This window comes from Convolutriloba macropyga, chromosome 7, assembly GCF_964194025.1.
Source record: "Convolutriloba macropyga chromosome 7, txConMacr16.3, whole genome shotgun sequence".
Taxonomy (NCBI): domain Eukaryota; kingdom Metazoa; phylum Xenacoelomorpha; order Acoela; family Convolutidae; genus Convolutriloba; species Convolutriloba macropyga.
In genome coordinates this window covers 41,100,002-41,124,491 of record NC_134474.1, presented here as the reverse complement: position 1 = coordinate 41,124,491, position 24,490 = coordinate 41,100,002, and the positions used below count along the sequence as shown (strand labels likewise).

Here is a 24,490-nt window from a genome sequence, read left to right as displayed (position 1 = left end):
AGGTTTAAAAATTACTTACACAAAAGAGGCTGTTATGACTTAGTGGGGGAAAGTGCTGCAGACTGACTGGTCTGGAGCTGTGAACGACAGAAAATCAACAACGGGCTATTACTTCAAGCTCAACGGACGTGGCGCAGCACTCAGATGGGGTGTCAAGAAGCAGGCCACAATTGCTCTTTCTTCATCAGAAGCAGAATATCAGGGCATGGCAGCAGCAGTTCAGGAAGCACTCTACCTGAAACAACTTCTAGAGGATTTTGGCATCCAACAAACGTCCAATAGCAGTTGGAGAGGACAACCAAAGTTGTATCAGACTTTACCGCAACCCAGTAATGCACAAGAGGAGCAAGCACATCGAGACAAAGTTTCACTTCATTCGGGACAAGACGGAGGATGCGACTATTTCAATTCATTACGTTCCTACAGACAAAATGGCAGCGGACATCTTCACAAAGTCCTTACCCGTTCCGAAAGTGGAAACATTCAGAGCAGTTTTGATGGGAACAGACTCTACGCAATCAGCTCAAGTCTGAGTGGGGGTGTTAGAATTTTGATTCGAGTTGAAGACTTAAACTTAGTATTATTAGAAAGTTTAACTTACCAAATTAATCTGACAGAGGCAAATTGATTCAAGTCACCAATACTGATATAAATGAATCTTCAAGAAATGGTGCTGTGAATCGATACTCGGTTCAAACTGATGATTCTAGATAACTATTAGTAGAGTTAGATTAATAGATGTAAAATCTTCCCAGCATGTAATAAATGATTATGATATCTCCGGAAGTGTGAATGAATTCTTAGAAAAGTGCAAATTCATTCCATTTATGGTTCCCTTTGCGACTGATTTGCAGAAGCAAACCATATTGGGTAACCCTGGCGACCCGCACTATAAATCATGGTGCTAAGATTAGTTTTGTATCTTGACTTTTTCACACTGATAATGGGTATATATACAGCTGATTTTTGAGTCCTTTTTCATCCCCAAAATCAAATCACCATCTTGATCTAATAATCAGATATCTCCTGTAAATCTCTAAATTCTACTGTAAAATATCATTCTTGGAATTCTCTCATTTTGAGAAATTAATTTTTCTACTTAGTTAAAAACGCTGTTATTCCGCTTGCAAAAACCCATAACCCAAAAAATTTATTAAGAAATGCTGCTCTATATATGACGTATCAATAAAACGTAATTTGAAAACATTTGGAAGACAAAAATGAGGTTGAACTTAATTTATTTCAAGTTACAAAAAAAAGATAAGAAACACCAAATTAAAATTTGAAACATAACCAACTAACGTCGGGCGAATGGCTCACAAACGACCAGCGAGCGGTTGGCTTTGTCAGTACCTAGCCACTGTTTAGTGAGTTTAGCTTTAGCTTGATTGAAGAGGCCTGAGATTAGGGTAATAGACGATGACATCACGCCACATAACAGCCGCTGAAGTGCGGCATCAACAAAAGAATTAAGGAGAGAGATAGAGAGAGAGAGAGAGAGAGATTAAACGTGAGCGTGAAGGAGAAGGAAAGAAACGCCAGCCAATACAGAGAGAGCGAGAGAGACCTAGGAACTTTTTCCATGATGAGATTCGATTCTACAACTTCAAGTTTTCTACACTGATTAGTAACTAAATCATATAGAAAAAAATGTAAGTGCAAAATTCCAACGAAAAATGTCACATTTCGCAGTAAAAAAATAATAAAAAACATTTTTTGTCTCTGGATTTTTGTCATGAAACTCATCTGCAAGACTTAAAAAGCTTCGTTGGCCAGCAGTGATCGTTAAACTCAGAAAAGAACATGAAAATTCAAAAATTTTTGAAACAATAGCAAAATTTAACAAAGTCTTGCTAAAATTCGTGATATTAATATCTTCAGAACACAATTCCATTGTCTCAAGAGACCAACCAGTATGCCTGTTTCAAGCCTTAAACAGTTTCACTGGCTCAAAAAGATCCATACAATTGGAACATGATAAAAATTTTTGAAAAATTTATCAAAAAAATTCTAAAACTCGAGTCATTAAAAAATGATAACCATTCCATAACTCTAGAAACTAAGCAGCAGCTTAGTATCAAACCTCGAAGAAGGATACTTGGCTCTTGAGGCTGGAAAAACCTTTACAAAATGACAATTTCAAAAAATCATGAAGATTGCAAAAAATTATTCAAAAAAATGCTAAAACTCGTTAATTGTTAAAATCTTTAAAAACACTCCGTTACATCTAGAAACTATACAAAAACTTGTTATCAAACCCTAGAGGAGGTTCCTTGGCTCTTAAGGCTAGGTAAACCTATAAAATGACAAAAATTATCAAAAAAACTTGAAAAAATTGCAAGTTTTATAAAAACAAATCGATAAAATTGTAATATTAAAAAGTTGAAAACCATTCCATTACCACTAAAAACTATGCAGCCACATATTATCGAAACCTTAAGCAGGTTTTTGAACCCTGAGGCTGGCAAATCTTGAATAATGACAATAAATATTTTAAATTTTAAAAATTCTATTTTATTCAACAAAAATGCTAAAATTCGTGATGTTAAATTCTTGAAAAAAATTCCATTACGTCTAGAAACTATAGAGTAACCTATCATCTAACCTTAGAGGAGGCTCCTGGTCTCTTGAGGCTTGATAAACCTGAAAACCGACAAAAATTTTCAAAAACCTTGAAAAAATTTGCAATTTTTTTTCCAAAAATTGCAAAAAATCGCAAAGTTGAAATGTTGAAACCATTCTATTACCACTAGAAACTGTGCAGTGACCTATTATCAAACCATAGAGCGGGTTCTTTGACATCTAGGGTTGATAAAGATCAAAAATTTGACAAAACTTTTACAAAAAGGACAAAAAATTTCAAAAAGCTTGAAAAAATTGTGAAAATTTGTATAAATTGCGTGTTTTTAGCGAGCGGTTGTTCGTCAGTAACTAGCCATGGGGAGAGGGGGTGCTGATGGGGGCGGCAACAGTAGGGTGGGGGGCAACAGCGCGGTGGGCGGTGCGGGGCAATAGTGGGGGGTGGGGTCAACAGTTGGGGGGGGGGGGGGGGAGGGGTCGTCAACCTCTAAGAACCGCTCTTCACACCATAATTATAAGTCTCCAAAACAGTTTGAGCTGAAAGGCTCTAAGAGCACTTAATGCCCACTGGGCGCTACCTGTTTATCCCGTTTTTGAGGACGAAAAGTCAAAAGCGTCAGACGAAAATTCGGTCAAGCGAAAAATCGCATAAAAAAAAAAGACCGACAGGACTAATATAATTGCTACAAACTTCGTTTGAGAGCAATTAAAAACTACCAGACAAAAAAACAAAAATACAAAAAAAAACAAAAAAAAACTATCGTCGTCATCCCGATTTTTGTTAAGGCAATTTGATTAAGATCAAAAACGTGGTATTGGATTTTTTTGGTTGCTTCTAAAATTCTGCAGCTGAATGTGTGCGCAACGTTAGGTCTTACTATGCATGACGTCAATTCTTTCATGAACTTCATCAATCAATAAAAATGACATGCGCCCACTTATTAAATCTAAAGTGAGCATAAACCTTAATGGAAATTCAATAGAGGTCACAAAGATGGATAATTACTTTCTTGAAAGTCTTTTGTTTGGTCTAGGCGGTTCTTTAAACTGGGGATCTCAACAATCTGTTTGCCCGCCTTTCTCATTCAATCCACAGACTATATGAAACTCGAATTCGATAAATTTTAGATCTTCACCTTTTCGATTTTTATGAAGCTACAAAAAGTCGTTATTTTAATAGAAACTCATGAGAATTGCTTTTTTCATTATTTTCTAGATCAAGGAACTAATTAATTATACAGTTAAAAGAAATCTATTCTATACACTCATAGAATGGATCCATTTGAAGCGCAATTTATCAAAGAATCTATAAATGATTTTTTTAAAAGTTTTTCAGAAAATTACACATTGTGTTGATATTTCAAAACTATCAATTCTTCAAGTAAATAATGTACTACAGAAGATCAGTTTGATTAATAATTTGTCAATACGTAAAAAGATATATTCAAGAAAAGAAGAGTTGAAAAAAATTGGTTGAAAAATTTCATTTGTTTTTCGTTTCAAAAAACCAGTTTCTTTTACGTATGTGGTTTGAAAATCAGTGAATTTATGAATTCTTATCAAATAAGAAGTCGCATTTTGAAACCTACACTTGTGAAACGTACATTTCCTTTGTTACTTTGATTTATGTAGAATAGCTCCCAAAAAGCTGGCGAGGGATGTTCGTCGCTAGTCAAAGCTTTGAGTATATCTGAAGTTGGAGTGGGGTTCCAAAATTCCAAAGAACTGGCCTCCACGTCATCAATTTACGCCTACCCAGAAATTTTGGAGATTATGTACTAACAGACGAGTTAGGCAATTTAATGCCCTCGACAAATTGCAAAAAAGACCAACAGGAAAAAATTAATCGCCACAAACTTTTTTGAGAGCTGAGAGCAATGAATCAACCAGTTGTTAACCTTTTTCTCAACGACACAAAACGGACAAACGAATCGTTTCATTCTGTGATCAAAAACTGTTCTGCCCAAGTCTTCATCGTCGAACTTCCGCTTCCTCTTCAATCGATTTGCAGCAAGCTGAGAGAAGCAAGCAGGGTGCATCCAAGACTGACACTGAACACACTTTAAAGGGTCTCCCAATCGTCTGTCCTCGTCATCATTATAATCGTGGCTAATATTTCCACAGACACAAAATAAATCTACACAATTATACGCGTCATCGTCGCTCTCCAGTTCAACACGTTCACTTGATTTTGGAATGTTAGTGGGCTCTAAAACAAAAACTGCTTATTGAAGAATTGCAATATTAAGAGACAATTGAGACTATCGGAATCACATGTTAAATATGCTAAATAAAACACAAAGAGAAGTAAACAATAGAAAAAATGCAAGCAATAGAAAACAAACAAATGATAACAATAGAAAATTGGAAGCAATGGTAACAAAACTAATCCCCATTAAACCAAACTTGATTAATAATTCAATTTTTAATAATTCAAAGTTGTTTTTAATATTTATTTGCATTTATACGTACTATTTAACAAATAATTCATAACATACCCGGCAGATTGCCGGAAAATAGCCGCCGTTGATTCTAATAAGCATGATTGGGATTGAAAGAATAGAAGATATTGAAAAAAATATATTTTTGTACAAAAACATTTTTTAAGTCCGATTCATTTTGATGGCATTTCGTAGTTGAACATAACGTACTTCTGTTTCCTAGAGAGAGGGTACAGGGGCTACTATCAATACCAATAAGCATTAGAGATGGTAACTAAGACTTATAGGAACGACGTTCAAATAGCGGGCATCTAAAATTGGGCTTTATGAGTTTATCCCGTTTCTATTTCTGACTTCAATTTTTTATACCGACTCTGTTCATTTTGAATTGCTTTGCTGGGCAACTGATGTTCAAATTCACTTTAAGCAGAATGAGAGAAGAGAGAAACTAGCCTAGAGAAGTCAAAAAGATTTCACGCAAAATGTCGAAAAAGCGGCAAAATGGTAAAGCGAAAAAAAGTTTGACGAAGTATAAAAACATAGCAGGACAAGTCCTGAAATACAATTCAAAGAATTGAATGAAAAACTCAGACGCACTCTGCCTGATCAGCAGATCACTTGAACAATGCCAGCCGGAACACAAAAATCACCAAAGAATTGAGAAACTAAAAGAGTCAAAACTAAACAAAAACAAACTCATTGCTAAAACTCTTGAAGCTTTTAAACCTAAGGCAAAACTTTTTCCCTTTAAAAACACCTATTACAAAAAAATGTTCAAAACCAATTTTTGTTTCTGAAATCGGTCCAGTATTATATCCGCAATACCTGAAAAATATTCATTGGCCCTTGGAGATCGATTAACTTGAAAATGACCAAAAAATTTAAGAAAAAAAAAGAAATCAATTGCAAGTTATAAGAAAATATTGCTGAAAATTTTGATATAAATATCTTCAGAATCATTTCTGTGTCTCTAGAGGCTATCCAGTAACCCAATTCCAAGCATTAAAAAATCATTGGCTCATAGATCGATAGGCAATAAAATTTAGAAAAAATTTCAAATTTCAAAATAGAAATTCCTTCTATTAAAATGTTGAAAGCCATTCAATTGCCCCCTAGAAACTATTTAATAAAATATTGTCGAACCCTGGATGCGTTTACCTGGCAACTGAGGCAAGAAAAAATAAATAAAATACAAATAGTTTAAAAAAAAAACTTGAAAAAAATTGCAAATTCTATCAAACAATTTCTAAAAGTCGAAAGGTTAAATTGTAGAAAACAAGTCCATTGAAACTAAAACCCGTGCACTAACTTTTCATCAAAACGTGGAATAGGTTTTCTTACACTTGAGAATGGACGAATATCAAAATCTGACAAAAACTTTAGGAAACATTAAAAAAATTGCAGATCTTAAAAAAAAAATGCTAAAATTCGAAACATTAAAAAAGCGTTCCATTGTTACTAGAAACTATGCAGTTCCCTATTAACAAACCTCAACAGAGATTGCCTACTCCTGAAACTGGAAAAACTGAGAAAATGATGAAAATTTTCAAAAACCTGAAAAAAATACAAATTTGTTCAAAAAAATTGCTAAAATTTGTGATATTCAAAAGATGAAACCTATTCCATGGCAACTAAAAATTTTTCAGTAACTTATTATCCAACCCCTAATATGGGTTTCTTGCCCCTGGGACTCAAACAACTTGAAGGATGACAATAAATATGTCAAAAAACATGAAAAATTTGCAACTTTTGTCAAAAAATGCTAAAACTCATGATGTCAAAAAGTTGAAAACCGTTCCATTACCACTAGAAACTGTGCAGTAATCTATCATCCAACCCTTTATCAAACCCTAGAGGAGGTTTCGTGACACCTAGGGGTAAAAAACTCAAAAAAGGACAAAAATTTCAAAAAACCTGAAAAAAATTGCAAAAATTAGTATCATTTTGTGTGTTTGCGTTTGTAGTACCACGACATATAGCTCATAAAATGGTCATAACAAGCAAATTTGTCTCGCAAAAGGCCTTCATCAGCTTTTAAAAACCTCAACCTTAGACTAATCAAACAAAAATCTCAAAAAAATCACAAAAAAACACGAAAAATTGCACCATTTTGAGCCGAAAAACTCCTAAAAATGACCTTTTAACCTTTAATTAAGGCCATCCCAGCAGCTGCACCACTATACGCAATTGAAGGACTACTAAAGCCCACTTTGGGCCTCTAATGAAACTTAATGCCCGCTGGGCTTTACCTGTTTATCCCGTTTCGAAAGATCAAAGTCATTGGAAAACGTGTGAACACATTAAAAAAAAACACACAGCGCACCAATACAATTCAAATTCTTTGAATTGTAAAAAAAAATACGAGCGCAATAATAGCCAGCTGAGAAGATGAGGGCGGCTATTAATAAAAACAAAGAAATTTGAAAACCCACAAAAAAAGACCGCTAACCATAGAAAAAGTTCTAAATTAACACTGGAAGCTATAAAGCAGAAATTAATTAAAAACGGCTTTGGAATGGTGCAAATCCTGATACCTCCCTCTGATTACCTTATAGTGCATGATAGTGAAACATGGCCGACAGATTGCCGAGCAAAAGGCGCGAGAGACTGTGACTCAAAATATCAGATTCTGATCTCAAACATTTTAATTTAACAAGGAGGCTCGGTAATGTGCGATCGCACACAAGGTTCCGACCCCGCTCATCCACAATTTTGGCCTAATTGTCTACCAAGTATTTTTCAAAAAAAAATGGTGTATGAACCAAAAGATAGCCTGCAAAGCAAAAAACTCAGTGGAGTAAATTATGATGCATTAGATGACAAGATATGCCAATATTAAGAAAGCGGGTCAAGACGAACAGCAAAATCAAACAACAACAACAAAGAATAATAACATCAAAAACTTTATGTCCGTTTTAAAAAAAAACTTAATAACAAAGTCAAAATAGCGTCAGATAAAAATAAAACTAAATAAAATAACTTGCACTTCACCAGAAAATAATTCACCAGTCCATAATAAGGCTTGGTAACAATTAGACAATAAACACCAAAAACAGTAAAGTTGACAAATTCGCCTATTTTTCTTTAAAAACAGTTAATTTCCAAGTAATAAAAATCATTAGCAATCAACTAAAAACATTCCATAGGTTTACAATTGACAATGCTTCTAGGGAAGGGACTTAAGCTCCATTTTTTTATGCGGTTACAAAAAGAACAACATATAGACAACAAACAAAAATCAATTAAAACTTGCCAGAATACGCTTTCGAAGCCTTAAAGCCATACTTTGGCCCTCAAAATATGTTCGATTGCACCCACCTTTTTTGAAACCTCATAATGTATTACGTGACCTCTTATTGATGAAAGTAGGTAACAAGTAGATAAAAAAGAAAAAGGGCAAAATTAGGTAATATTTGTTTTTTTCGAAAAAAAAAATATTTCCAATTACATGAAGTCCATTAATTACAAAATGAAATTATTAAATAGGTTCATTTATTCATCCTAAGGAAGCCTTTGGGACCTGAAATTATCCAGAATATGTCCTAAGTCTACAAAAAGAACGTCAAATATGACAAAATCGAAAACCAATTTACTTTTTTTGTAAAAAATCCATGTCAAAGCTAGTAAAATCATAACGAATTCTTTAAAACCATTAGATTTCGTGACACCAATCCCTTTTGACACCGTCCTTGACAACAACAATGTCATATTAGGCGTGTAATTAAAGGGACTATGTAACAAACAGACAATAAAAGGAACAAAATTGCGAGGTGTTTTTTTTTCATTTTGAAAAACAATTGTTTTAAAGTCATGAAAATCATCAGCTATCAACTGATATCGGAATATCAGCTCATCTATTCTTCCATGAAAAACCGATGAAACCGGGTCATTGTACAGGAAATTTCAAACGACAAACAAGACAAATTAAAAACGACAGTTAGAGACGAAAAAATTTAATTAAATTATTCGAGAAAGTAGCGTCGAAGCCGTTAAAAACATAATATATAGCTTTAAAGATTTTAATATTATCAATTGTGCCTTATTTTGAATGCCAATAATGTGATATATGAACTGCCAATAAAGTGACAATGTGACAAAACTAGAAAACATGAAAAATGGGCAAATACCTAAAAATTAAAAAGAATGTGAAATCTATTAATATCAACGCCAGAAACGTTAAGGCGTAAAACGGCAATAAAGATTGAATTTGAAATCAGTAGAAAGGAGAAGCATTCCTTCTTTGCTGACACAAGGCTACAAGTTGACCAAATTAAGAGAAAATAGAGGCAAAGTTCAATAAATTATTTATTTAAAAATCAAACTTTTCAAAAGTCAAAACGACTATAAGCTTTCAAGTAAGCAACTAGATACAACAGTTTGGAGTTATTTTTTGGATTATACCAGTCCAAGATTGATTCAAAACTAGCCCTGCTAATATTGTTTGTCCATTAGGAACACCTAATTATTCGAATGTTCCAGATATTGATATTTTGTTAGCTAAAAACTCAAAAATAGATGCGGCTTTTTTGATAATCAACGAATAAATTTAGCAAAAAACGGCAAAGTTTTAATCACATAGCACTCTCAAAGGAATTTGAAGCAGAAAAAGCCCCATTTTCAGTCTAAAAAGATTGTGTTAGTGGTGTTTGGGTCTGTACTTCCTGTGTAATTTAATCAAACTGGACTAAAGAAACTTCTTTCGTGCTGTTTCTGATGAAAAAGTATTAATTTTGAAAAATTTAGCCGGAGTTTTTGACAAAAAAATACTAAAAATGGCCTCCAATAAAGTTTTTCGTCTTTACAAACAAAAATCAACAAACACTTTAAAAAAACAAATTTTTGCAAAATAGGCGAAGTTTTATTCAAAAATTCCGGAAAATGCGAATACAATCTCACCGGAATTCACACTATTTTCTCAAAATTTTAACCTCGATAATTCCCTGTAAAAAGCCAAAATAAAAAATATCTAGTTCCATATTCTACGCTGGACAAGCTTTCTAATGATACCAGTCTCACGATATTCTCTACGATGAATATATCGATCCGCCAAAATCGTCTGAACAAAAAAACCCATTTGAGTATATAGTTCCCCCCTCAAGAGGGGTCGGAGCAATGAAGACTTATAATTATCCATTAGAGTTCACATTATCGATTTAGATTGCGGTAGTCATTTTGTTGAGTGTATGTATTCCCAAAAAACGATTGACTAACAAAATTACAGTAACAATTGGAATTACGCACATAAATTCAGCAGCAAAACGGTACGAATAACCCGAAAAAAGGCGTACTTTGACTTCATGGCCCGTACTCAAATAGTCGGCTCGTAGCAAAAATCGTGAAGAAAACGAATTAAAAAAATATAGCCTGAAGACTCTGGCACCGAGGCAAAGTAGTACTTAATAGACCCTAATCATACACTCACTGAACTTAAAAATAATTTACTTCTATATTTTTCAATTTAAAACGGAGAAAAGCACGGAGAAAATTGAAAACAACGTAAGTTTTGCCAATATTAAAAAAATGAAACTCCAAAATATCTATAGTCAACACTGCATATTACATTTTTTGTTCAGCACAGGACGTGATACTTAGATGACAAAGAACAAAAACTGAGCATACTAAGACGGGAAAAAACAAAAAAATTAAAGATCTGTAAAAAAAACACGAATTAGTTTCTTCAAGTTCAATTTAATTCACAATAAAATAATTCATAGCAACCAAATGAATGGGAAAACCTATTCGAAGAACCACCAAACCAATTTCAAAACAAACCGACTAACCCCGGACAAATTGCTCTCGAACGACAGGCGGGGTAATTTAATTAAGAGGGGGCTGTAGCAAGGAAAAACTTTTCTTTATGGGTGAGAAAAAATCCGAATACCGACCTCCCGCCTCCTAGACTTAAGCACTCACCACTCGGCAATCAGGCCCTTAAGACCTTAAAACGGTCAATAAAAAATTTTGACACATTTACAATAATTGCTTCGATCTTCGTTCGAGAGCAATCAAAAACAATTGATATAATTCAATCATTTTTTTTCTGACAGAACTAACCATAACAATGAAATAATCATTCCACCAAAAATTGAAACTGCGCCAACAAACAGCTCCTCGTATACTGTAAAACTTAAAATACAAAACTATTAAAAACGCTTTTAAAACAACAAAACGCAAAATAGCTAAAAATTTCTTTAGTACATCTAATATATGTTTAAAATGGTCTCAATTGCGCCACAACTACTTTCAAATATCTGTAAGAAGAACCACTTCGGTAGAAAATTCAAGAGTTGGAACTTGAGTTCAAAAACATGCTTTTAAAAGGCCGCAAGTGACCCTATTTTTACTCGAAAAGCAAAAAATTTTTACACTTTTTTTCGCGCTCGCTCGCTCTTTCGGCACTGAGTTTTACATCATATTCACTAACACTTAACCAATTTAAGATCACCAAAACTCTCCGCGTCGCAAAAACTATGAATAAACCAAGAGTAGCCTCGCTATCGTTTCATGGATCTTAAAAAGATGAAAATTGATTGCCAACATTTCTCACCCACCACTCTTAGTTATACGCAAGTACTGATTTCACTCCAAGTGGAATGGTAAAAACCCAAAACAACTACAAAATGTCGTAATTCTTTAATCAATTCACAAATGTGATCAACGAATTTCTCAAGGTCAAGAGCCTAGTTAACCATTAAAGTAAAGATTCTCAAATAGCTCAGCAGCCCTCAATCAATTTTATAAAAAAGCTAAATCGCCAAAAAACAATTTTTCTACGCTCAACCAATTGTGATTTAATTGTGTACCTTTAATATCAAAATTAGGGAAGCTATATTGATCGAATTCGGATCTGGGATGTTTGAGAATGAGTTCCAGAACTTCCAACGTCTTCCCAAGACCCATTTCGTCGGCCAGAACTCCTCCCGGTTGAGGTCTGAAGGCCAGCGGGCGGGAGAAGGCAAACTGTCCGGTTGAAAAGTTAATGAAGAAATGCTTCGGATATTCATCTTGAGTAACTGTTGGAATGTTCACTTTTTGCATCAGCGGATGAACAGATTCGTCTGGAAAGCAAACACATGTGTTACAATGTCCAATTACAAATCTAAGGATGACTTTAAGGGAAGAGCTAATTTCAGTTTCTTTGCGTTCGGAGAGATAAAAGTATAGCTGGTAGATCACCAGAAAATAGCTGCAATAGATTCGTAGACCTGCAGTCTCAAAAATGAAATTAAAAATAAGACCGAAGAAGAGAATTATTAGTTTTTTTTAAATTGCTAAGTGAGATGTTATAAATTGATTTAGAAGCAACTGCATAACCTATGAGTTGGTTCTATTAGCTGTCCTCAAATAACCTTCATTTATAGTTACATATATTGAGCTGACCTTATCTCCTTCATTTTAAGTTAGCAAAAGTGAAATTGAGAGAGAGTACGTCATTTTGAGAGATGTAAGCCAAGTGTGGCCAAAATCCAATTAACGATTTCGAACAAAAAAAATTGCCCCAACAATCTCGTTGAAATAAAAAATATAGCAGTACAAGTCCTGAAAAACAATCCCAAGAAAAAACCTGAAACTTTCAAAATTCCACAATTGACTAAGAGAAGAATTGGACAAAACAAGCCAAACAAAAATTTTTCTACACAAATTGAGATTTATCAAAAAAGAATTTGTATTGTAGATTCTCTGGTTGTTAAGGTACCGAGAAGCTACAATTATTATACCAGAATTAGAAAAAATGAAAACACAAATAGGCAATTCGCAGATCTTTCTGAACACAAACAAGCAGAAGCAAAAACCACAAAAGTGAATTTTTTAAAAGCAAGTTTCTAATAAAAATTTTCATTATAGTGTCATTGTCCTGACTTTGTGTTGTTAAAAAATATTTCGAGACCAGCAGCAAGATATGTTACTGATTAACTGGCATTTTTTACTACATAACACATTGAAACCAAAAATCAATCTTTTACATTAAAATTCAAAATTAAATAATACTTAATAACGTTTTATGCAATAAAACGCAATTAAATGCAACAAAACGCAATTAAATCCAATAAAACGCAATTAAATGCAATACAAAGCAGAAGGAAATAATTTCAACAAAACCAGTAATTTCCAATTTGCCAAAACTACAAAATGGCAACCCTGCAGGCTAAAATAAAAATTCAGGTTATATACAAGCCAAAAAGAGGGCGGGAGTTGATCAGAACAAAAAATTCAAATCTTAAAAAAACCATTCAAAATAGACTGTGTAAGGCTAATGTTTATTAATTTCCATAGGTTTAGGCTCCAGGAAATTTTCGTTGCCACTTAAATCAAAAAGAAATTGAACAGGTACAAAAACTTAAAAAACAAAACCTGAAAATACCAAATAATAACATGTTGCTGAAACTGGTGATGTTTATAACCAATAACTTCAGCCTGAAAAGACATTTCCCAGAAAATAAAAGCCATATAAAATATGACCAACTTTTAAAATAACCAAACATTTAATATGAAAATTGACAAAAACAAGAATTGAAAACCATTCGATTGGCCATATAAACTAATTATCAAACTAATTATCAAACCCTAGAGTCTGCATATAGAGTCTCCCTCGCCCCTGGGTCTGCATATATTCAACAAATATCAGAAATATTGAAAAATTTGAAAAAATTAGCAAAAATGGCTTTGTCTCTGGTGTTAAAAGATTCATCAACAACACAAATAAACCAAAGAAATTAACAGAAAAGAAAACATTTCACATAGCACAATAGCCATATAAACCGACCCTTAACATAAATTAACAAAAAATTAAAAAACTGGCAGAAAAGAGGAAAAATCGCATCATTCAAGGCTCAAACATACCAAAAATTTTTTGTGATGTCAATATCTTCAATCCATTTCATTGTCTCCAGAACCTATCTAGTAACCCAATTTCAAGCCAAAAAAAATCACTGGCTCATGAAGATCGATGAACTCGGAACATTTTCAAAATTCTGAAAATCAAAAGTTATCAAAAAAATGACAGAATTTCGCTATATTAAAAGACCAATCCATTGCCCAAACCAGATATATTTGTTGCATTCAGGGCTCAAAAACATCAAAAACTGACCTTCTCACCCTGAATTTAGAAATTACAGCACCTTTAGTACATTCAGCAACTAAAAAGCGATTGAATCCAGCTGGGGTACTCTATTGCAACTTAATGCCCGCAAACCTTTACCTTTTTAACTCGTTTCAAAAGCAAACATGAAAAAAGGTCTGAAAACATCTTACAAAACATAGCACAGGTCCTAAAAAAAACAAAGAACTGAATTAAGAACTTGGAACAAATGTAACCTAAATTGATCCATTTATATACATCCATAAACCAGCGCACAAACCTTGAAAGAAATTTATTGGCCAATAAATTCAGAAAAAATCGAGAAAAATGACAGATACTTCAAAAATTGAAATTGAAAAAATTTTCTTTAATACAAAAATTGAAAAAATCAAAATCACCTTTTTGACTCTGGAATCTGTCCAGAAACTCACCTGCAAGACTTAAAAAATTTGGCCAGAAAAGATCGATATAAGAGAAAATTTCAAAAAAATTAGAGGACAATTGCAAATTTTAATAATTTCGCTAAAGTTTCTAATATTAAAATCTTCAAAAACACTTCATTGTCTCCAGAAGCCAACTAGTAACCCAATTGGAAGTCACAAAATCTTCACTGGCACAAAAAGATTGATAAACTCGGAACATTTTCAGAATTTAAGAAAAAAATCAAATTTTATATAAAAAATTGCAGAAATTCGTGATATTAAATGTTGAAAACCATTGCATTGGCCAAATCGACTATGCTGTAACTAATTCTCAAACCCTAGAGGAGGTTCCCTCGCCCCTGGGTCTGCATATATTCATTAAATATCAGGAAAAAATTAGCAAAAAGGCATTGTCTCTGGTGTTAAAATATTAATCAACACCACAAATAAACCAAAGAAATTAACAGAAAAAAAAATTTCACATAGCAGAAGCCATATAAACCGACCTTTAAATTAAACAAGTTTACACAATTAAAAAATGACAAAAAAAGTAAAAATTGCTGCATTCAAGGCTCAAAAGCAGCGAGAACTGACCTCTTCACCTTGAATTTAGGCCTTACAGCAGATTCAGCACATCAGGCACCTAAAAGAACACAGTCAGATGAGGTCCTCTACTGCAACTTAATGACCACCAAACGTTACCTGTTTATCTCGTTTCAAAACCACAAAGTCATCGAAAAAGGTGTGAAAACTTCATACAAAAAATAGCACGACAAGTCCTGAAATAAACACCAAAGAAGTGAATGAAGAACTTGGAACAAATTTAACTGACCAGCAGATCAATTGAACAATGCCAGCCAAGAACAGTCTCAAAAAGTTGAGAGAAACTAAAATAATCGAACAAACTAAACATTAATGATATCGTTGCTAAAACTGCTCTGTTTTCACCCTGAATGCCAATTTTGATCTATTCAATTTTTCCCATAAACCCACATACAAACCTTGAAAGAAATTCACTCGCCAATAAATGCGGAAAAGAAAATTGAAAAAATTAGTTTTTAATTATGCAATATTAAAAAATTTAAAACCCACTTTCTTGACTCTGGAATCTGCCCAGAAACACATCTGCAAGACAGAAAAAAGTTGGCCCGTAAAGATCGATATATGACAAAATTAAAGATCACTTGCACATTTTAGTGAAATTTTGCTAAAATTTGTCATATTAATATCTTCAAAAACATTTCATTGTCTCCGGAGGCTATCCAGTAACCCAAAAACAAGTCTTAAAATATTTCATTGGTTCATAAAGATCAATAAAATAGGAACATAACAATAATTATCAGAAAATTTGAGAAACTATCAAAAAATTCCAAAAAATCGTGATATTAAAATGTCTAATACTATTCCTTTCATTGCGCCTAGCAACTATGCAGCAACAAACTTTTAAATCCTCGAGGACGTTACCCGGCCACTGAAGCAAGAAAAAGTGAAAAAATACAAATAATTTCAAAAATCTTAAAATTGCAAATTTTATGTAAAAAATTTTTAAATTCGTGTTATCAAAATGTTGAAAAAGATAAGCCAACTCATTTGCTGTCGAACGAATTGACTCGAACGGCAGGCAAGGAGTTAGCTTTCCTTGCAGGTAGCTTGAGCTTAGGGAGGCCAGCCGCACTGGGTAAAGGGCAGGGGAAAAAATGGCGCGGGGTCCAAACCTACCAAATTTGACATTGCCCTTCATACAATGAAATTCTGCTTGCTCTGCAGCTTCGGTGATCCGTACACTTGAGAGCCTATAAAGCCTTAAAGAGAGCTTCATAGCCACTTAATACCCTTTGAATTATAAAAAAGCCATAACGTATCCCTGGCAAAACTTTCAATGCAGATATTAAAACCTTGAAAGTTAACGAAACAACTTGTTGGGTGTCGTTCTTTCTTCAGCATCCATTCAACAGCTGCCTTCTGGTAGGGTCTCAGCAGTGGAATCAACTCACTGCTCTGTTCCACTTGGATCCCAGTTCCGACTGGACTAACTTCATCGCTCTCCGTCTGGCACAGCCTTAAGATTGTGTTCATATCGTCGGGATTCAGGAACTGGCCTTTCTCGTGGTCTAGGATATGAATTAGTGACCTTTTAAAATTATGCCGTGTCCGCATTTATCTAGGATATTTAGAATGGCACAAAAACCAGAAACTCTTGAGAAATATCACCTTTTTATGAACAATGGAAATAACCTCATTGATGTAAACTAATAAAACAAACGGAATCCTTTAAGGGAAACAAAATTTTGATACTTTAAAGGCGAAGCATGGAAACGTACTCAAAAACTAAATAAATATCTAACCTGGTAAAAGATTGTCTTGTTCCGAACTTCTCTGATTCCAAAACACGTGCTGTAGGAACTTTTCCATATATCTGGCAGAGATTGCACGCTTCATCAAGTACTGAGGATCGTATATAAATGAGTCACCAATTGAGCCAAAATCAAAAGCCAGCGAACCGTTAAGATACTCAGTTACCCACAGTTCGTCAGAATTCAATTCATCGTCCGAAAACTGCACCGTGAGAAATATCGATTTCTTCCTGCTCAGAAAACTAACAGCTGAGAGAACTTCAAAATCAGCATAACATTCTTGAGCGAATGAAAATTTGACACTGTTTCTACCACTCGCAAAGTTGCCGTCGTTGCGAACAAGAACGTATTTATTCTCAGCAAAGTCGTAATATAAATCTAAGCAGCCGGTTGAATGAAAGAGCAGATTGCGCAGAGATTCTGATACTGATTTCTCACTAACAATCTGGAAAGATCTTGTTCTTAACTTTATAACAGGATAATTGCAGTTTTTCAAGCTTTGGGAAGATGAGAACTTAAGTTTTACTATGCAAGCGGCGTCCAACGACGCTTCAGAGGCATCACAAAGTCTTTCAACGTAGCTGCTGCCTTCTTTGAACACCATCTCAGCTCGAGGTTCTTGCTTCGTATTTTCGTCTTTACCATGACCTCTTTTACGATTTGATGACTTTTCTGGGGTCGTCGGTTCTTCAGCAGCGTTAACTCTGGAAAACTCGATCAACTTTAGAATCTGCTCTTCAAACTGGAAGCTTTCCGTTCCAGTTAGCGACCAAGTTTGGTTCTGCTGTTGCGTTACCGTCAGGGGACGAGGTGATGACTTCAGCCGAACCATTTGTAAACTGGAAATGAGGTAAGCGAGAAAGTATCAAGTAGCAATGCAATGGAGAGATGCAACCTCAATCTTTGTCTTTCATATCGGATTTATTTACATAATTCAGTATATTAACACGATTCAGTATATTGTCACTTTTCAAAGAAGTAAAAGGTAAATTTTCAATCTATCGTGGTCAATCTATAATTTCAAAAAATGATTCGTTTGAATAAAACTGGCCAATCGTCTTTTTTCTGCAAAATTCTCTTGAAGAAAAACATTAATTAGGCCAATTTTTGTAGGGCATTTTTTAACTCAATAGGTGTTTTATCTTAGAAAATTATCCATTCTAGTAGTTGTTTCACAAGCTTCAGAAAATTTCACAACAGGGGCTGAGCACATTCAGCCTGAACTTTATATGAAAGGCAAAAAAATGTTATTTAAATTAATGAAGAATAAATTACAAGAATTCAAACTACAGGCTCGGAAAAAAATGCCAGAGATTATCTCATAGACGATGAAAGCGAGCAATGTGTTTTTGCATTCAGGGACTACTAATATTCTTTACAACAGAGTCGTTAATTGATATGCCAACAATTCTTTTACTTTTGCACGGAGTAACAACAATACAAACTTTTCTTTTTGTCCCAACCTTCAAATTTCTTTGGGGGTAAGAAAATTTATACTACCCTGACTTTTGTTATGACAATTATAGCCAATCAATATCTTTCGCGGAGAGATAAAAAGTTGTACCATTGAAAAACTTTTCGAAAACTGAACAGATCCTTCATTCGATTTCCAATATTTTTCAACTCTCGACGAAAAAATGACAATGAATGTTTTAAATTTTTAATCAGATCAAATTATTACTGCTTCGTGTACGCTTATCCGCTTAAATATGGTTCAGATGATTTACGAAATTCGCCTCTTGAAGTGTCTAAATTAATATGTTTCAAAACAAGGTTATTTTTTCATATCGAATCTCAATATCGCTCAAAACTCAGTATGACAATCAGATTAAATTTAAAGTTTTAAAATGTTTTCTAATAGCAAAAACTTGTAAATCCACGTTCTATTTTGTTATTTAAATCTGCTGTTTTGAAACAATCATTTAGCAACATCACGAGACACATTTTTTAATTCATCTGGTTCAGATGAATTAGAAAATGCGTCTTCTTGAAGTTGCTAAATGAATATTTCAAATCAAAGCAAATTTAAATGACAAAATAGGATGCCCGTCTAAAACAAATTTTAACTAATAAAATATATTTTTTAATCTTTCCTCGTTGAAAACTAATTTTTATGATTGTTCAACCGAGTGTTGCGTGATATTGAGATTCGATATAACGAATAGTTTTCGGGACAAATTCATTCTATTATACGTAGTAACTACGAATACATTTGGAATAAATTGACAAGGGGAACCAACAACAACCGCAAACTTACAAAAAAACTTTAGGGTCCAAAAGACTCCATATTTGAGCGAAACAGAAAAAAAATAATTGCATTTTCTTCTTGGGCGAGAATTTAATAAAGTTCGTTTTCATGAAAACCAGTTTCCCAAAATCAGCAACGTATTTTTTAATTATTCTAATGTTCCAGTGGTCAACCAGTCACGCTTATTTTGTTTAATTCCTTCATAAAATTAGGATTGCAGCAACTGATTGTTGCAATGAAAACTTTTTCGAAGTCTTTGTTTTTGTTTGAAAAGTACCAAAAGAAAATGACTGATTTGGATTTTTTTTAGCGTTTGGTCGGATACAGAATTTTAAAAGAAAATAGTCTTCAGAATGCGGGGAATAGCTTCAAACGGAACTTGACGCCGTAGAAAACAAAACAAAGTTGTCAGTTTACAAAGTTTCGGATTCAAATATAATAATTCGGCCACTCTGGCTTTATTCTGTAATCTATCAATGACCTGGATAGAGTTTTAGAACAACGTAAAAATTACCCTAAATTTAGTGTTAACATAACCGACTAACGTCGGGCAAATTGCTCTCAAACGACCGACTGGCTTTTCAGTAGCTAGCCACTGTTTAGTGAGGCTAGCTTTAGCTTAATTGAAAGGGTGTGAGGTGAGCGCAGCGTGGGGGCGTGGTCAACCTCTAAGAACCGCCCTTCACACCATTAGTCTCCAAAACAGTTTCTGTGAGTCACATACTAGGAGAATACTGAGCTGAAAGGCTCTAAGAGAACTTAATGCCCGCTGGGCCCTACCTGTTTATCCCGTTTCATAACATTGACCGTATTCATGATATTGCGTAGTTCAATGCGTGAAACAAAAAACGTGATCAGAAGGTAAAGCAAATTTAAAACACAACCGACTAACGTCGGGCGATTTGCTCACAAACGACCGGCGAGCGGTTGGCTTTGTCAGTAACTATCCACGGTTTAGTGAGGCTAGCATTAGCTTAATTGAAGGAGCGTGAAGTGAACGCAGCAGGGGGGGGGGTAACAGTGGGAGGGGAGGGGGCAACGGTTGGAGGGGGTTATTGGCTGCACGGGGCCCGTACGGCCTGAACGTGAAAGGGCGAGGGATTGGGGGGAGGGGAAGTGAGAGGGGGCTGATGCGGCGGGTGTGTGTTGTTTGTGTGTGTGTGTGTGTGTGGGGGGGGGGGGGGAGTGGGTCAACTTCTAAGGACCCCTTTCACACCATAAGTATCAGTCTCCAAAACAGTTTCTGTGAATCGCATACTTGGAGACTAGTAAGCTGAAAGGCTCTAAGAGCAATTAATGCCCGCTGGGCGCTACCCGTTATCCCTTTTTTGAGGAAGAAAAGTCGAAAGGGTCAGACCCCATGTCGGTCAAGCAAAAAATGCAGTAAAAACCACAGGAGTACAATAATTGCTATAAACTTCGTTTGAGAGCTACGCTCCACTTAGAGCTATAAAAAAGCAGTTTAGACAAGAATCTAAAAATTGTGACTTATGCGCGTCTCTCTTAATCTTCAAAAAGTACGTTCAGCTGAAACGTTTAAAGAATATTCCTAATAAGTTCTCTCCCTTATACCCGCTTGAAATTTTTAATTCAGAGGTGTAACACTTACTGTTCGAAGCACAGCTGGTACCAATCCCCCTCGTTTCAATTTAGAATAACACCCAAATTTCCAGAGGGGCTCCAACTCGGGCTTCTTTACATTGTGTCTCATATTTCTCCGTTAAAAACCTAATGGAAAAGCCCTTAATTTTAAACTCCATCACTACCCGACAAATACAATCAATGAGAAAAAGCAACACACGAATGCCAAGAAAACATCAGTCCTCGTCATTGGTACGTAAAATCCTTCAGAACTAATTATCGCAATACAATATTGGTTGATATTTAGACTAAATACGTCCACGATCGTTCCCGTAAGGAACATGCTCTCACTTTATAGACCTTTCCAAGATTGTGATCGACTTTTCTCTTTTATTGTTGCCTTTCCGGCCTATGATTTGCATCTTTGTCTCGTCCAACAACAACAGTTGAGAACAACAAAGGCTATTGTTGCAAAATTCATTGGCTATGTTTATAAACGCCAAATAGTTCATTCTAAAAAATACTAAACGATTAAACAAATGTCAGACCGAAAAAATTTTTTTCGGCCACTTTTTGAAAACACAACATAAGAACAGGAACTGTTCATTGTTCACTACAAAGTATCGTCAATCGACGGGTTTTTGTGCACGGCAGCTAGAATTTGTGAAATGCTGCTCTTTTTATGTGAAGATGAACAAGGCGACTCGGTGATATGCAATTGCACATAAGGTTCCGACCCCGCTCATCCACAATTTTGGCATGGTTGCCTACCAAATGAACATAGAAAAACCCAAAACTTCAAGTATTTTTTTTAAATTGGTGTATGAACGAAAAGATAGCCTCCAAAAAATAACTCAGTGGTGGAGTGAGTAATGGCGCATTAGATTGATGAGATGTGCATCAAATTACATCAAAAAATTCATATCCGTTTTAAAAAACAAAACTTAATAACAAAGTCAAAACTGCGTCAGATAAAACTGATATTAAACAAAATAACTTTTAATTCACCAGAAAAGATATGAGACTACTCAATAAAAAGGTTTGGTAACAATTAGACAATAAAGAACAAAAACAGTAAAGTTGTAAAGTTCGCTTATTTTTTTTAAAACAATTAATTTCAAAGCAATGAAAACCATTAGAAATCAACTAAAAAATCCCATAGGTGTACAAATACCAAAACTTCTATAGAAGGAATTAAGAACTGCCGGTATTCAATTTTTTGTGCGGTAACAACAAAAAATCAATTAAAACTTGGCAGAAAACGCTTTCGGAACCGTAAGGTCATACTATGGCCATCAAATAAGGTTCGATTGCACTTTCTGCGAGCAGCGATAATATAATATGTAACCTCTCATTAATGAAGCTAGGTAACAAGTAGATAAAAATGAAAAAAAAAATGCAAAATTAAGTAACGGTAAATATTTCCAAAGACCTGAACGCCATTAATTACAGAATGAAATAAGTTAATAGGTTCGTTTATTCTTCCAAAGCTATCCCCTAAGAATTGAAATCTTCCTCTACAAAAAGAACGTCAAACATGACAAAAATCAAAAATTAATTTACTTTTTGATTCGTGTCGAAGCCAGTAAAGTAAACGAAATCTTTAAACATTAGGTTGTGTGGCACCAATCCCTCTTGAAACCTTCCTTTGACAACAATAATATCCTATTTGGCTCGTAATTAACGAGATTAGATAACAAACAGTCCATAAAAGGAGCAAAATTGCGAAGTTAGTATTTTTCAATTTATAAAACAATTGTTTTCAGAGTCATGAAAGCCATCAGCTATCTACTAATATCAGAGTATCGGATCATCTAATCTTCCATGAAAAGCCAAAGAAATCGGATCATTGTACTGGAATTTTCATACGACTAAAAAGACAGTGTAAAAAAGGACAGTTAAAGACAAAATTCAAATAAATTCTTCGAGAAAGTAGTGTCGAAGCCGTTAAAATCATGATCTATATCTTCAAGGATTTTAATACTATCAATTGTGCTTGGTTTTGAAAGCCAATAATGTGATATACGAACTTTAAATATTGTGAATATTAAATAATGTGAAAATGTGACAAAATTAGAAAAATTTAAAAAATGTGAAGTCTAGTAATATCAAAGCCAGAGAACCATAACTTAAGGCGCAAGACCGCAATAAAGATTGAATTTGATTTCAATAGAAGGAAGAAGCATTCTTTCATTGCCGACAAAAAGCTACAAGTTGACCAAATTAAGAGAATATAGAGGCAAAGTTCAATAAGTCATTATTTATTTAAAAATCAAATGCTTTTAAAAGTCAAAACGACCATAAAATTTTAAGTAATCAACTAGATATAACAATGTGGAGCTATTTAAGAATCCAATCGGACCTATCATTAGTGAGCTTTGGTTTGAAATGTTCTGTTATTTAATTAATGTAGAAAAGGTCAAATTTTTTTAATAAAAAAGACCGACTGATTACAATCCGAAATATTTTTGGATTATACCAGTCCAAGATTGATTCAAAACTAGCCCTGCTAATGTTGTTTGTCCATTGGGAACACTTAATTATTCGAATGTTCTAGGTATTGATATTTTGTTAGTTAAAAACTCAAAAATAGAAGCTGCGTTTTTGATAATCAACGAATAAATTTAGCAAAAAACGGCGAAGTTTTAATCACATAGCACTCTCAACGGAATTTGAAGTAGAAAAAGCCCCATTTTGAGTCTAAAAAGATTATGTTAGTGGTGTTTGGGTCTGTACTTCCTGTAAATTTAATGAAACTGGACTAAAGAAACTTATTTCGTGCTGTTTTTGATGAAAAAGTCTTAATTTTGAAAAATTTAGCCAGAGTTGACAAAAAAAATTAATAAAAATAGCCTGAATTAAATTTTTCGTCTTTACAAACAAAAATCAACAACACTTTCTAAAAAATTGACAAATTTTAGCTAAATTGGCGAAGTTTTAGTCAAAATTTCCGGAAAATGTGAATAAAGAATTCACACTATTTCTCAAAATTTAAACCTCGATAACTCCCTGTAAAAAACGAAAATTAAAAAAATCTTTTTAATTCCATATTTTACGCTGGACGAGCTTTATAATGATACCAGTCTCAACTCTCTACGATGAATATATCGATCAGCCAAAATTGACTGAACAAAAAAACCCATTTGAGTATATAGTTCCTTCCCCCTCAAGAGGGGTCGGAACAATAATATCGATAAATTTGAACAGTGCACATCCGATTTAATTACTGCTCAAAGTGTCGCCAATTTGCTGAATAGATCACAACGTTCTCCGAGTCCAAACCACCCAAACCATTTCATTCACAGTCGCTGAAGAAAAAGGATTTTTCATGTATGGTGAATTGAAAATTATCAACTTTGAGAGAAAAAAATATCAAAAATTTTAAGAAATTATTCCATAGCTGTAGCAGCCATTGCATAATACACTACAATAGTAAGAATGAAATAAAAATTCAATTTTAATTCACTTCAATTCAATTTATTCAAAATGGAGCGAAGAGAATAAGAATATGCATTTTGTGAATCGCAATAAATTTTTTTATCAAACTATTTATAAGTTCTGTTGATAATTACTATGACAAATTTATTTTATTTATTCATTCGGAGTCGAATTCTGTTTATATCAAGACTTTTGTAGAAATTCCAGCCAAATTATGAATAAGATACAACGAAGTTCAGTATTCGATTAATAATTATTTAACTTATAATACATCAGTGGATTAGCAAACATTTATGATAAAATACAGCACGAAAAGGAGGAAGAAATCCGAAAAAAGTCTCGATGGT

General features: G+C 34.0%; 1 protein-coding gene across 1 annotated transcript in view; it reads right to left on the bottom strand.

The window, feature by feature from the left end:
- LOC142342868 (E3 ubiquitin-protein ligase SHPRH-like) overlaps nucleotides 1-17,735 on the bottom strand; it is a 127,517-nt gene extending 109,782 nt beyond the window's left edge. Inside the window, exons 1-4 of the mRNA XM_075394502.1 lie at nucleotides 16,868-17,735; nucleotides 16,418-16,633; nucleotides 11,825-12,079; nucleotides 4,479-4,789 (exon numbers count right to left, since the gene is read on the bottom strand). Coding sequence (XP_075250617.1) covers nucleotides 4,479-4,789; nucleotides 11,825-12,079; nucleotides 16,418-16,633; nucleotides 16,868-17,708 — 1,623 coding nt within the window. The 5' untranslated portion in view covers nucleotides 17,709-17,735. The remainder of the gene's footprint in view (nucleotides 1-4,478; nucleotides 4,790-11,824; nucleotides 12,080-16,417; nucleotides 16,634-16,867) is intronic.
- Between the last annotated feature and the right edge of the window lie 6,755 nt (nucleotides 17,736-24,490).